At 48.8% G+C, this 14,577-nt stretch overlaps 2 protein-coding genes across 2 annotated transcripts; one reads left to right on the plus strand and one right to left on the minus strand.

Moving 5' to 3' along the window:
- The first annotated feature begins 2,276 nt into the window (after positions 1–2,276).
- DCTPP1 (dCTP pyrophosphatase 1) lies at positions 2,277–6,071 on the plus strand. Its single transcript, XM_007107387.4, has 3 exons — positions 2,277–3,125; positions 3,818–3,928; positions 5,577–6,071. Exons 1-3 carry the CDS (start codon positions 3,028–3,030, stop codon positions 5,875–5,877), a joined length of 510 nt encoding a protein of 169 aa, XP_007107449.1. The 5' UTR covers positions 2,277–3,027; the 3' UTR covers positions 5,878–6,071.
- A 2,662-nt stretch (positions 6,072–8,733) lies between these two features.
- On the minus strand, positions 8,734–11,103 carry LOC114483924 (zinc finger protein 771). Its single transcript, XM_028498035.1, has 2 exons — positions 11,026–11,103; positions 8,734–9,787 (listed from the first exon to the last, which is right to left on the minus strand). Exons 1-2 carry the CDS (start codon positions 11,101–11,103, stop codon positions 8,984–8,986), a joined length of 882 nt encoding a protein of 293 aa, XP_028353836.1. The 3' UTR covers positions 8,734–8,983.
- Positions 11,104–14,577: the final 3,474 nt, after the last annotated feature.

Here is a 14,577-nt window from a genome sequence, read left to right on the forward strand (position 1 = left end):
GCTGGGCCCGTGAGCCATGGCCGCTGAGCCTGTGCGGCCGGAGCCTGTGCCCCGCAACGGGAGGGGCCACAGCAGTGAGTGGCCCGCGTGCCGCAAAAAAAAAAAAAAAAAAAAAAAAAAAAAAGCAAGACCAAGTACACTGAGGCCCTGACTAAAGCAGAGAAGTCTGGTTGCCTAGATGTGACTGAGGAGAATGGAGAAAACTAACAGGATGTGGGGTGAAGGTTCAGGAAGAGCCTGGGATGAGAAGTCCAGATGATGGGGCCAATCATATGTTCATGTCTGTTCCTTCTCCCTCATGAGGGTCTCCCCCGCCCCCACCCCCAACTCCGTGCCGTGCTGATGCTGAGTTTGGTTGGTCTTTAGAGGATGATGCCCTTGGAGCAAAGAACTTGGATGTCCCTGCAGGATGCTTTGCAAGAGTTTTACAGCTCAGCCGGGGAATCTCCTAGGGGAGATGGGCAGAGGCAGTCTCAGAGAGAGCGCCTCCTCCTTCAGGTCCGTCTCCAAGGACCATCTGACCTGGGAACTCTAGAAGTCCTGGAAGCCTGACTCTTCAAAAATCTGAGATGCAGAGGACTCCTGAGAAAACTGCTCTCCAAGTGGTGTTTTATATTCCAGTAAGAGTTTGGTTTCTGGTCTGGAGAAGCTTAGCAAACACCAGGCAAGTTGCTAGGGGTGGTACTTGGCCCCTGAAACTTTCACTACCCAGATCCATAAGGCAGTTCAATGCTCTGAACTTCAGACCTGTCTGTCCACCTGCCTGCTGGACATCATCTGGATGTTCTAGAGTCATCTCGGACTCAACGTGTTCCAAACTAAAATTCGTTATCTTCCCTCCTACCCCAACTCCCAGGTCTTCTGTGTCCTCATTTCAGCAAATGACAAAACTATCCATCCATTTACTCAAGCCAGAAACCAAGGAGTTACCCAGGACTCCCGCTTATCTCCCACACCCTATATCCAACTTCCATGTTGCCTAATCCAGCAAATTCTGTGCTCTCATTTTACCCAGCAGCTCAGCCGCATCAGATGTCCACTCGTTCTGGAACACTTTCCTCTCTTAGGCTCCGTAACTTCACACTCTTGTCAATTTTTCTCCTACCTCACCTTTCTCTTCTGCTCAACTGCCAAATGTTGGAGTACCCCAAATCTTGGTCTCGTCTACCTAGATTCTTGTACTAGTTATTCTTCTCCAATTCCCTGACTTTAAGTACTGTTTAAATGACTGAGACTACCAAATCTGAATCTCTAGCCCTGATTTCTCCTCTAAACCTTAGGCTCATAAATCCACCTGCCAATTCGATACGTGTCTTCAACTTGCCTTGTCCTAAAACACGCTTCTGATGCCTCATGTGTTCAATCCTGAACCTCATCTTCCACATCCCAGTATGAGTCACCATCCATCCACCAAGTTGCTCAACACTCAAAACCTGTAAGCCATGCTTGATTCTACCCTTTCTCCCATCTCACTAGTTCAAAACCACCAAAGCCTATAGATCTAGCTCCAAAATATGCATCTACCTCTCTTCATCTTCACCCGCCATCAGCAGCCCAAGGCACCAACATCTGTTGCTGGAAAACTGCAGTAACTCATCTCTCTGCTTCTACTCTTGCCCTCTTCAGGTCATTCTTTATTTTATTTTTTTAAATATAAGGTCAAATTACATAGAATGCTACTCTTTTTTAAAAAAATATATTTATTTATTTATTTGGTTGCACGGGGTCTTAGTTGTGGCAGGCGGGCTCCTTAGTTGCGGCTCCAGGGCTCCTTAGTTGCGGCTCCAGGGCTCCTTAGCGGCAGCTCGCCAGCTCCCTACTTCAGGTCATTCTTTATTTTATTTTTTTAAATATAAGGTCAAATTACATAGAATGCTACTCTTTTTTAAAAAAATATATTTATTTATTTATTTGGTTGCACGGGGTCTTAGTTGTGGCAGGCGGGCTCCTTAGTTGCAGCACGTGGGATGGAACCCCGGCCCCCTGCATTGGGAGCGTGGAGTCTTATCCACTACGCCAGCAGGGAAGTCCCCCCTTCAGTTCATTCTTAACACAGCAGTCAGAGGGCTCAGAAATACAACACATGATCATACGGCTCCCCTGCCTAAAATCCTCCAAAGGGTGCCCGTAATAGTTAAAATCCAAAATAAAATAAAATATGAAATAAAAGCCATAAATAAAAGCCATAAAAAGCCATAAAAAGGAACGAAATTGGGTCATTTGTAGAGACCTGGATGGACCTAGAGACTGTCATAACGCATATATGTGGAATCTAGAAAAATGGTACAGACGAACTGGTTTGCAAGGCAGAAATAGAGGCACAGATGTAGAGAAAAAACGTATGGACACCAAGGGGGGAAAGCGGCGCGGGGGTGTGTGTATGAATTGGGAGATTGGGATTGACACATATACACTAATATTTTAAAAATAGATAAGTAATAACTTGCTGTATAAAAAAATAAATAAAAATCAAAAAAGAAAAAGAAACTATAGATTTAGCAGGGCCTCCAATAAATAAATAAATATGTAAAATGCTTGAAACAGCTACCCTACTTCATTCCTCAGGCTCAGCTGTATCCTGGAGACATTCCTGTATCCTTTTAATAAATTCCCCTTTCTCGTTTAAACCCTTCATTGCTAGGGTTCTCCACGAGGCTCCCTGCCATCATTTTGCTTTGGCGCCATCTGGCGCCCAAAAGGTAAGTGATGCACCTGTGCTCTCCACTCTCTGCCTTTTATCTCTTCCCTTGGTCGAATCTGGTACCTATACCTTTAAGATGCTTGGTCAAGACTGAAGAATTCGGGGGCCGGCGCCAAGGAAAGCAAGCATGAAGTCCTCTTAGGTTGGTCCTGTCCGGGTAAGGGGCGGGCTGTAGCAAACTCCACGTAAGAAATTGGTCTTTCTTTCGGCTCCGCCCCCGTGAAGCAATCACGAACGCCTGTGATTGGCCAGGCGCTCTGGAGGCGGGGGCTCCGAGCTTGGCTCCAGGTTCTTCACCAAGGCAGGGCTGCCGCGCGGTGGGCGGTATGTCCGCGGGTGGGAAGACGCGTGGGGATGCAGGAGGAGAGGGCACTGCTGCTGCCGCCCCCTTCAGCTTCAGCTCGGAACCAACGCTCGAGGACATGTAAGCCGTCCTTGCCCAGGCTGGGCTGAGGAGATCGCCCCCTTTCTCCCTCCGTTTGGGGAGGGTCCCACCACGTGGTCGGGAAGAAGGCTAGCAGCTGTGCTCCGGTCCTAGCTCTGCTGGCTGACCCCCACAGGCGAGACTTCTAACCTCCTTCTCTGTAAAATGGGCTTAACAATGCACACCTGAGGCAGGGGACATACCGGAGTACGATGCTGCTTCTGCCCTGTCTCTGCCCTCCAGGAGCGGGGGGTAGGACGGGGGTAAATGTTCTGTTGAGAGGTGGGAGACATTTCTTGCTGGAGGAAATCAAAGAGGGCTTCTTAGGGGAAGCGTCCTGGAGCTGTATTCTGTAAAATCAATAGGATTTAGATATACAGAGATAGGGATATTCCAGATGGAGGAAAACTGCAGAAGCAGCAGCAGGAGGTGGAAAAATGAAAAAGAAGGTATTATTAGACTTCGATAATTTAGGGTCTGTGTAAGGTCTCACCCATTTTATAGATGAGGAAACCAAGTCCCCTAAAGAGGAAACGACTTGCTTAGGCCACCCAAGGAATTAGTTGCAGAATCCCCCCCCGCGATAACCATGCCCCCATTACATATCACTGAGGTACCTGCCAGGGCCCTGCACCTCCTCCCCCATCCCCTAACCTTGGGACCTGGACTTCCACCCCTTTCTCCTATTCCAGCCGCCGCCTCCATGCTGAGTTTGCTGCTGAACGAGACTGGGACCAGTTCCACCAACCTCGGAACCTCCTCCTGGCCTTGGTGGGGGAAGTAGGGGAGCTGGCAGAGCTCTTGTGAGTAGATGACAGGCTTCTGGAAGAGTCTGTGTGTTGGGGAAGGGAGGGGAGGATTTATTTGACCATTAGATACCCCTGGATCCAATTTCCCCTCCTCACTACCAAGCTCTGTACGTGGTTGCTGGGCATACAAAGATGATTATGGGTCCCTGCCCTCTAGGGGTGCCCAGTCTCCTGGGAGAGAAAGGTGTGAAAACAGCAAGGCAGGTCCAGGTCTAAGAGGGGACAGTGGCAACTGTCCTTTACCTCTGCCTCTGGGGTGGAAAGGCAGGTATTCTATAGAAGACCTGCCTATGGCATTCCAGACAGGGGGAGTTTACATTTGCAAAGGTAGTGAGGTGGGAAAGGGCAAGTTAAATTCAGGGAGAATATAAGATTCCTTCAGTGTAAGCTTCTTGAGGAAGAGCAAGGATTTTGTCTGTTTTGGTCTCTGGTGTGTCCCAAGTGGCTGGGATACAATAGGCACTCAATATACTGTGGCTGTGGAGGACAGGGGTAGGATAGGAACACAGAATGATAGAATCAGGGCTGGGAAGTAATGGAGTTTGGACAGAACACCTGACCAGATTTGAATAGTAGAAAGGTCACTGTGTCTGCAAGGTGGATTGGATCCCCAAGAGAATTGGGTCAGGGGAAACCAGTGAGGAAGCTGGTGTAGATGAGGCAAAAGGTGGTGAGACTTAAGTCAGGGCAGTCACTGTGGGATGGACAAATGAGGGCACTGATGTGTGTGAGGGCAAGCCATTCGTTCATTACAGATTCATGACCACCATCTGTGTGCTATGTCCTCTAGAATCGAGATATGGCCTTGAACAAGACAGACACAGTTCCTACCATCACAGTGCAAGGAGACTGACAATAAATAAGTGAACTAATTTTAAAAGATGTGGAATTGTCACAAGTTCTATGAGGAAAGTAACACAAGGTGATGAGAAAGAAGGTAACAGAGGGAGAAGGCTTTTCTGAGGAGGTGACATCTGAGCTGAGACCTGAGTAACAGCCAGCCATGGGAAGGATGGGGGGAAGAGCATTCAAGGCAGAGGGAGCAGTAAGTGCAAAGGCCCTGTGACAGTTTGGCCTGTTTGCAAGGCAGAAAAGGCCAGAGTGGCTTTAGGTGGGGAGTGAGAGGGAGCATGGTGGATAATGACACTGGAAGAAGCAGGAGTCAGTTCATGCAGGACCTGGAGGGCATGGTAGGAGTTTGGATGTTATTCCAAGCACACTTGGGGGAGTTTTAAGCAGGGGAGGGACAAAATGTAATTTGTGCTTTTAAAAGATGGTGCAGGGTAAGAGCAGAAGATGAGTTAGAGGCTTCTGCAGTGGTCCAGGTCTAAAGTTTAGTCTGGTGTGGCAGTGGCTAAGGCCGGCAGGGGAGGAGTAGAATTGTGTCTCGATAAGTGAAATGTCCTTTTGGCTACTCCTTGGCTCAGGTAAGGACACAGAGGTCTGGGTGAATCATCTCATGGGGTCTCTTCCCCACCATGAAGATTCCAGGGCCCAGCTGGGTTGACTTGTCTTTGGAGGAACTTCCTAGGAGGTGGGAGTTCATTGCTGCAAGGCCTGGGGTGTGCCCCTAAAAGAGGTGGAACCCATTGTCCTAGCTAGCATCTATGTGTGTGTGCCTGTCCTTGTGTCCTGTCCCCAGTCAGTGGAAGCCGGATGAGGAGCCTGGGCCCCAAGCCTGGCCCCCCAGGGAACGAGCAGCCCTTCAAGAGGAGCTCAGTGACGTCCTCATCTACCTGGTAGCATTGGCAGCCCGCTGCCGTGTAGATCTGCCCCGAGCAGTGCTCTCCAAGATGGACACCAACCGGCGACGCTACCCAGCGCATCTGTCCCGCGGCTCTGCCCGCAAGTACACAGACTTGCCCCACGGGGCCACCTCTGAAAACCAGGCTGTGGGGCCTGCAGACCTTGCCTATGAGTCCACAGGTCAGGCCTCAACCTAGAAACACGGGCACAGAACCTGCAACTCAGCACGGCATCTTAGGAGCAAAGGGTGCTCCAGCCATGCTACCTCATTCTAGTCCTTTCCTAACAGATCATGGGCCTGGGGGCTACCCTTCTTGAGGTCTGAGGCCCAAGAACCTCCAGTAGGTAGCCTCCTGGTTTTTTCTCTCTCAATAAAAGTTTTGGTTAGCAACTTCTGGATTCTTCCTGGGGCAGCTGGGGAGGCTCTCTGTCTCAGCACATGCTGGAGAGGGGTACCAGGGATACCTGTGAGCCCAAAGCCCATGTTTCTCTATTATACTTCCCACCTGCAGAGAGATCTGACTTCTGGTAAGTTCTCTGTCTGACCTCATGCAAATAAGTCCCTTCCCCTTCTCTAAACAAGACTGGAGCCTTTATGTAGTGTTGGATAAGAGCCCAGATTCTGGAGCCAGGCCGTCCGGGTTCAAATGCCATCTTTGATACTGGATGATGTTCTGGATTATATTGTCATCTTTCTGTGCCTCCATTTCCTCATCTAAAATGAAAATAAGGGACTTCCCTGGCAGTCCAGTTGTTAAGACTCTGCGCTTCCACTGCAGGGGGCATGGGTTCCATCCCTGGTCGGGGAACTAAGATCCCACATGCCGTGCAGCCAAAAATAAATAAATAAATTAATTAAATAAAATGAAAACAATGTTATCTACCTAATAGGGTTGTAAGGTTTAAGTAAGTTATTCTAAGTAGAGTGCTTAGGACAGTGTAAGTTTTCAGTTGTCATTATCTGTTTGCTTTTTCAACTCAAAACTTTCAGGGGCCCAGAGTAGGAAATTTCAACAGTTAAGGCAGGCGTGGGCCTTGTACAGCAGGACCCCAGCCCTGTGAGAGCCCTCTGCCCCTCTCCCTTGGCCCCCAGCACAAATCAGGGTCAGATCTGTCTGATACGAAGCAGAACAGGGCTTCCTCTCTTTTGGGGCTTGGACCCCTTAGCCCCCTCCTTCTCTCCCAAGGCCAATTTGCTTGTTCCACTTCTACACCTAAAGATAGTGCTGGGTATGTATGATTCACCCGTTGTGTGACCCCAGGCACATCACTTTCTTTTCAGAGCTACCCAGCGAACTAGCAGCCTGCCTCCTTCACAGGGTGAAACCTGATTCCACATCAGTAAAATAAAGCATTTCCCTTTACTGGCCTCACTCCTCTTATTAATGACCTCACTTCCTCTTAACCAGTGACCTCTCTTACTTCCTAGGTAAAAGAGAATCCATCAGATTGGAACTGCTTTAGCTTTATCTTCCCAAACCCTCCTTTCCTCTGCCCACCAGTGATAGCAGGAGCCTTATCTTATTGATCTCTTATTTCATCCTGTCTTCTTGACCAATTATCTCCTCTCTCCTCCATATAATCAAAGTCTTTTCCTTTCCATTAGCCCTTTCCATGAGCACATAAAGCATACTTGAGTCTCTTTCCTATTGACAAGACAAAACCAACAAAACTCCAGCTACTTCCCTCATGCTTTTCACAGCCAAACCTCTTGAAATGGATCTACACCACTCTGCTTCTTCATTCTCTCATTTCTACCCTAACCCACTGAACGCTGGCTTTCACCTCCCACCCCTCCAAAGAACTGTTCTCATCCCTTTCCCTGAATTCATACACAGTGGACACCACAGCAGCATCTGACTGAGCTAAGTTTCCTCCATAAAACACTTTCCTCTAGATTCCCCAGACAAGACACTTCTGCTTTTCTACCTCTGGCTATTCTGTCACAGACTCAAGTTCTCTACTACCCTCTTCTGGATGTGGTGCCATGCCGTCCAGACCTGATATCCCCAAGGTGTTACTTCCAATCACCTCCCTGACCTGTCCACATTTACTTCACACTCAATGTGTCCAGATTGGGGTGTAACAATTGCTGCCACTTCAACTCTGGTCCTGCTCCTCATCCTGTGTCCCCATCTCAATGACACTGCCTGTGGTCACCCAAGCTAAGAAATGAAATCAGCCCCATCTCTCCTTTCCCCACGTCCACTTTAACTCCTATTAATTCTAGCTCAATAATATGCCATATCCTTCCCTCCCTCTAATCCCTCAAGGATTCTTTGTGGCCTTGGAACCTTTAACCTGGCTTCCAGGGTCCTTAGTGGTCTGTCTCCTGCCAACGTCCTTGCTTGTTGTCCCTGCCTTCCACCCCAGAGGACATCTGCAAGCTCTAACAAGTCTGGCATGCAGGTTCAGGGGTTCTCTCCATACGTCCCCAACCCCAACTCTCTTGACCTTAAGACCAGCTTAAATGCCACCTCTGAGAAGAGCCTCTCTAAACTCCAAGATTGCACTGAAGACCTCTCCTATCCAGCAACTCCCCCATCAGAGTTCCAATGACAAGGGACTGCACTTGCCTGTGTACTTGTCCCCACTGTGCCATTCACTGGCTGTCCGTACCTATTTACTCATCTGCAGAAATAAAGGTAAAAGAGTTACCTCACTTTGGGATGCTTTGAGGATGAAAATGAGCTAATAATAATGTAGCACTGAAGTTCTTTAACCTAGTGCTAAAGTTTCCACTATTGCTCCTCTTTACTAGACCAAGTTTCATGAGGTTCATGCCGGCTCACTCAAAGCTCTTTAGAATGCAGTGCCTGTTGATCACCAACGCGCTAAATTTATGGACCCTTCTAGGTCTGAGGTCATGAAGACATAACCAAGGGCCAAGCGTGGAATGACTCCACATACACACAAAACCAGTTCCTGGAACACTTTTGGGCTTATAGCCCCACTTGACTCCATGACAATTCACCTAAATCACCTAAGCCTGGAGAGACCCCCAACTTTCCTAATTCACACCCCACCCACCTCATTCACAGGCACGGGTGGGGTGAGGATATAATACTTTATTCACTCTAACACGGGCCGAGGGGATGTAATGAGGGGGAGGTGGGCGCGTTTCCAGGGACCCCGGTAGGGGATCCTCCCTGTCTCCCAGTTCCAGGGCAGCCAGGCCCGCCGTCCCACCCTATCTGAGACACAGGTGGCGGGGCGGGGAGTTGTCCAGGTTAACGCAGCCCCAGGTCGGGATACTAGCGTGCCCCTCCCCAGCTCGCACCCCGCGGAGACAAGAATGGCGGTTCAACTGCCCTCACAATCTGGGCAGCGCTCAGTGGCAGTGGCTCCGGCGGGTAGCTTGAAGTCCCGGCCGCAGCCCGCGCAGATATAGAGACGGCGCCGCATGTGCGCGCGACGGTGGCGGATGAAGTGCGAGCTGAGGCGGAAGCGCCGGCCGCACTCGGAACATGGGTAGGGCCGCTCGCCTGTGTGCGTGCGCGCATGCTCCGCCAGGTTGGAGCGGTGGCCGAAGCCGCGGCCGCACACGGCGCAGCGGTGCGGCTTCTCGCCCGTGTGCACGCGCCGGTGCTTGGCCAGCGCCGAGCTCTGAGCGAAGCGCGTGCCGCAGTCGGCGCATGCGTACGGCCGCTCGCCCGTGTGCGTGCGTCGGTGGCGCGCCAGACACGAACTGCCGCCGAAGGCGCGTCCGCAGTCCGGGCACGAGTACGGCTTCTCGCCCGTGTGCACGCGCAGGTGCTGTGCGTAGTTGGAGCTCTGCGCGAAGCGGCGGCCGCATTGTGCGCATGCGTACGGCTTCTCGCCCGTGTGGCGCCGCCGGTGCTGCCGCAGGTTCGAGGCGGCCGAGAAGCGCTTGTCGCATTCTGGGCATTCGTAAGGCCGCTCGCCCGTATGCGTGCGGCTGTGTTTGGTCAGCGCCGACTTCTGCGAGAAGCGCCGGCCGCACTCGGTGCACGCAAAGGGCCGCTCGCCCGTGTGTATGCGGACGTGCTTGGCCAATGTGGAGCGGCGCGCAAAGGCACGGCCGCAGTCCCGGCACGCGTGTGGGCGCGCCGGGTCCGCCGACGGCGCTGGCGCCTCGCTCGGGACCTGCGGGGAGAGGGGGGACAGGGGACAGGTCAGCCCTGACCGAGAGGCTCAGGAGCCAGAGACCTGGGGCTCTGCCGGCTGCAGCCTCTCCGTCCCCCGTTTGTACAGTAGGAAAAGCCACGGGGTACGCCTCTCTGGACGGTTGTGCGCGTTAAATGAGATTAACATAAACGCACATATCACAGTGCCTAGTGTAATTCTAGCTATTCTTTATTAACTCATCCAGTATTTATTGAACGCGTACAATGTGCCAGACTCTGTTCTAGGAACTGGTGATTCAACATTAAATTTTTTTTTTAATTCCTAGTTTCAGGAAGAATGGATAAGGAGTGCTGGTATTGGAGGGGGTGCTGCAAATTTAAATAGGGTTGAGGAACCTCGCTGATGTCACATGAGCGAAGACCTAAGGAGGTGAGAGAGCAGGTTCCAGAAGGAAAAGCAAGGCCCTGAGGCAGGAGTTTTCCTGTTCTAGCAATGGCCAGAAACAGTGCCTAGGGCCGACGGCAGGAGGGGAAGAGTAATCCATGGAGTGGTCCTGAAGGGGATATCTTAGCATAGGGCCTTGCATGTGAATGAGGTGAGGACTCAATAGAGATGTTAGACGGTTTTGAGCAAGGAGGGGAACAGATTAGACTCATATTTTACAAGGTTTCAGGGGCTTCCCTGGTGGTGCAGTGGTTAACAATCCGCCTGCCAATGCAGGGGACACGGGTTCAAGCCCTGGTCCGGGAAGATTCCACATGCTGCAGAGCAATTAAGCCTGTGAGCCACAGCTACTGAGCCCACATGCCTGGAGCCCGTGCTCTGCAACAAGAGAAGCCACCGCAATGAGAAGCCCATGCACCACAACAAAGAGTAGCCCCCGCTTGCCGCAACTAGAGAAAAGTCCATGTGCAGCAACCAACGCAGGCAAAAAAAAAAATTAATTAAAAAAAAAAAAGAATGAAGGAGGGGAGGGGGCAGGAACCCAGTGAGGAGGCTACTGTACTGCAAGCCAGAGAAGACAGTGGCTTGGACCCAGGTGACAGAGTTGGGAAGTGAAGGTGGTGAGAAGTGGTCTGCTTCTAGATATAATCTGCAGTTTGAGACAGCAAATTTGATAGTAGATTACACATGAGGTGTAAAGAAAGAGAGGAGTAAAAATGACTCCCAAGGATTTTGAACTTAGTAACTGCAAAGGCAGAGTTGCCATCTACAGAGCTAGCTGAGGGTGGAGGGAGGAGCAAGTTGGTACCTACTATCGTTTCTGATCTTATCTGCAGTTCTCCTTGACACATCTGGAGCTCAGGAGAGAGGCCCAGGCTGGAGATGTTCATTGGGAAGGCATCAGCGTGGAGGTGGTTTGTAAAGCGTTGAGACTGGATGAGTTCGCCCAAGGAATAGGCAGAGAGAAATGGGGGTGGCAAGACGAAAAGCAGCCAGCAAAGGAGACTGAACAGAAGCAGCCAGTGAGGTAAGAGACCCAGGAGAGCATGGTGTCTTAGAAACCAGGCCACCATCAAGTCCAGGCTCTCTAATAAGCTTTCAAGAGCAAGCACCTGTCATTTTTTAAGCTGCAAAAAAGGCAGCCAGGGTGAAACCCAAATACTATTCTGAGGCCTGAAATGAAAAAAATTCAAAAATAAGCCAGTTTCATGAGGTCTGGGCCTCTGGAGATAAAATCAGAAAAAGAAATGCTTTATAAGAGGCAGATGAAGGGAAAACAGTTTGTACTAACAGTAAAGAGGAATACTGAGGAAACATTGCTTCCTTCTTGGAAAAGAGAAGGCTCATCCTAGCAAAAGTGGTGTTGAATCTCTACTATGGACTAAGCAAATAGGATATTAATTCATGACCAAATGAAAAATCAGGCACATATTAAGCATAAGACAGTGTTAGCTTCTTTCTCCCCATATTCCATCTCCACCAAGTGATTATCACTATTCTTCTTTTATAGATAAGGAAACAGGTTAAGAGAGGGTAAGTGACAACTAGGGAGTAGCCAGGCCTCTTCTTTCTGAAGTTGTAAGGAGGGCACCTTCAGGGCCTTCAAGATCCTTTGTTAAAAAGACAGTAGCTTTTTGGTAACCACCTCACAAATTTGAAAACAAGGCTGTTTGGGAAACTGGTCACCAGCCAAGGGAACTCTGGCTTAAATACTATTATCACGATAATGATAATAGTGATAACAACATTACAGTGTAAAGATTTGACAGTGCTATGTTATGTACATTATTGTATTAAATCTTCCTGTCACTCCCCCTTGAGTCAGGCGTTATCTTTTGAGAAAACTGAGCTCAGAGAGATTAAATTCACATAGCCAGTGGGAGTCAGGACTGACCTTAGAGTTCTCACCCTTAACCAGTAGGCTACACTGCTTCCCTGCACACACAGCACGAAGATGTGACAGTGGCTGGACTCCAAGTGCCTGGCACTCTCCAAGAGGGATTCAAGGTTAAAATACAAGTTGATACTTTAAATCGAGAAACTCCCCACAGCAAATTCAGCACAGTCTGAATTCAAGGTCACACTTTCCAGTCTTGCCCTGGTTTTGACATCTATTGGGTTTATTTCAACACGTCAGCCATCGTGGAGAGAATTTTTCTCATTATATCTATATTTTTCTGGCCCGTTTTTCTTTGGCACCCTTCTTTAAGGTGACTTTGACCAGCCTGAGGACTTCCTTATGCTGGATTCACTATCTTGTGAAAAAGAAATTCTTCACACAAGTACCCTTGGTATCTCCAGCTCCAGGAGGAGGGGCCTTGGGTGCCCTAGGAAGAATCTTGGTAAGAGGGGCTGAGTCTAGCTCATTAAGACCCCGGGCAAGTCCCTCCCTTCCCCTGCCTCAGTGAACCAAGGAAGGCAAGGTAGGCTAGGTGAGATCAATATTTCCCGACTTGAGGTATGTACATCACAGAATGCAAGAGGATTCTAAATGTTATGTAGGCTAACTCTTTATCTTACTATGATCATTATGTATTTATTTTCATGGATATTAGAAAAACAACAGATCACATGAAACCCACAATTTCATCAGTATTATTGCTCAGATGAGGGTAAATTTATTTAACAAAACAATGTGAATCTATCTGAAGAAGAGCATTAAATAAATGAGCAAACAGGTAAGTGACTGAAGCTTGGCAAATACCAGACTTACATGCCTTTTAAGTTCTACAGCTGTTAGATTTAAAAATTAGAATACAGGGTATCTACACTATAACATGAGGGTACTAGGGGGATACATGTAGTATAAGAATATGATTATCCAAGTATTTAAAGTTAGTGATTTTGGGACTTCCCTGGTGGCTCAGTGGTTAAGAATCTGCCTGCCAATGCAGGGGACACGGGTTTGAGCCCTGGTCCGAGGAGATCCCACATGCCACAGAGCAACTAAGCCCGTGCACCACAACTACTGAGCCAGCGCTCTAGAGCCCAGAAGCCACAACTACTGAGCCCACGTGCCATAACTATTGAAGCCCGCGTGCCTAGAGCCCGTGCTCCACAACAAGGAAGCCACCGCAATGAGAAGCCCGTGCACTGCAACGAAGAGTAGCCCCGCTCACCACAACTAGAGAAAGCCTGAGTGCAGCAACAAAGACCCAATGCAGCCAAAAAATAAATAAAATAAATAAATAAATTTATTTTAAAAATAAATAAATAAAAATTAAAAATAAAGTTAGTGATTTTGTCTTCCTGCTTAAGGTGTTTTTGTTTTTGTTTTAAACCAGAGCAAACATTCCAGTTTTTTCCTCAGCCATTACTTTTCTAATTAATAACAGTAACTACCATTTACTGAGCACTCACTATGTGCCAGGAAGTGCGGTAAGTGCTTTTCACCCATGTTCTTATTTTAAATTCTCACAACCCTTTGGGTTAGGCTGTATTAGCACCATTTTAAAATAAGGATATAAGACTCAGAAGTAAGTGACTACCAAGGTCCTACAGCTAATCCATCGGCAGGGTCAGGGTTTACACTGGAAGTCTGTCATTGTCTAAAACACCTCTTCTCTCATAGAATCATGCAGTTCTATCTCACTGACAAGTTTAAGGTTACCTACAGTTTGTCTCCCTCACCTGGACTTTTTTAGCTGTCAGAATCTCCCTTCTTTTGAGTACAGAGTATAAAATACAATCCCTATCCTCTCTCATTGCTAAAGGAAGTGTGAGCCACAGACCAGCAGCATCAGCGTCACTGGAAACTTGTTAGAAATACAGAATCCCAAGTCCCCCCCATACCTACTGGATCAAACTCTTCAGTTTAACAAGATCCCTAGGTGATATGTACGCATGTTAAAAATGAGGAAACCTGATCTAGGAGATGCACTACTTCCAGGGAAAGCAGGTGGGAAAGGTGAAGAGGGTTTTACAGGCTGAAAGACCACATGGGCAAAGTCTTCGAGGTGAAAAGGGTCAGGTGTGTTTGAAGCTGGGGCATGGGATGGGTGCTGAGTGATTAGAGATGAAGCCATGAGGTCAGACGATGAAGACCTTTGAATGCCAGGTGCAGGAGCTGAGGGAAACAATACCACTCAAGGGTTCAATTTTAAGCAGGGAGAGACAGGACTGGATGTACATAGAGCCCTCTGAGAAAATCCTTCTATTCATTAAAGATAGTTTGGATTTTAATAGGCAGTGAGAGAATACTCCAGCTACTGAGTGCAGCATAATTAAGGCCTGTTCTGGACAATGACCGGCCATGGGACTGAGTGAGAGCTAAGAGTCACAGAATGTTGACAATAGAAGGAGCTTTGGAGACCACTATTTCATAGAAACCGAGACTCAGGGAGACCACACAGCAAGTTGATGAG

The sequence above is a fragment of the Physeter macrocephalus genome, chromosome 14 (genome assembly GCF_002837175.3).
Source record: "Physeter macrocephalus isolate SW-GA chromosome 14, ASM283717v5, whole genome shotgun sequence".
Classification (NCBI taxonomy): domain Eukaryota; kingdom Metazoa; phylum Chordata; class Mammalia; order Artiodactyla; family Physeteridae; genus Physeter; species Physeter macrocephalus.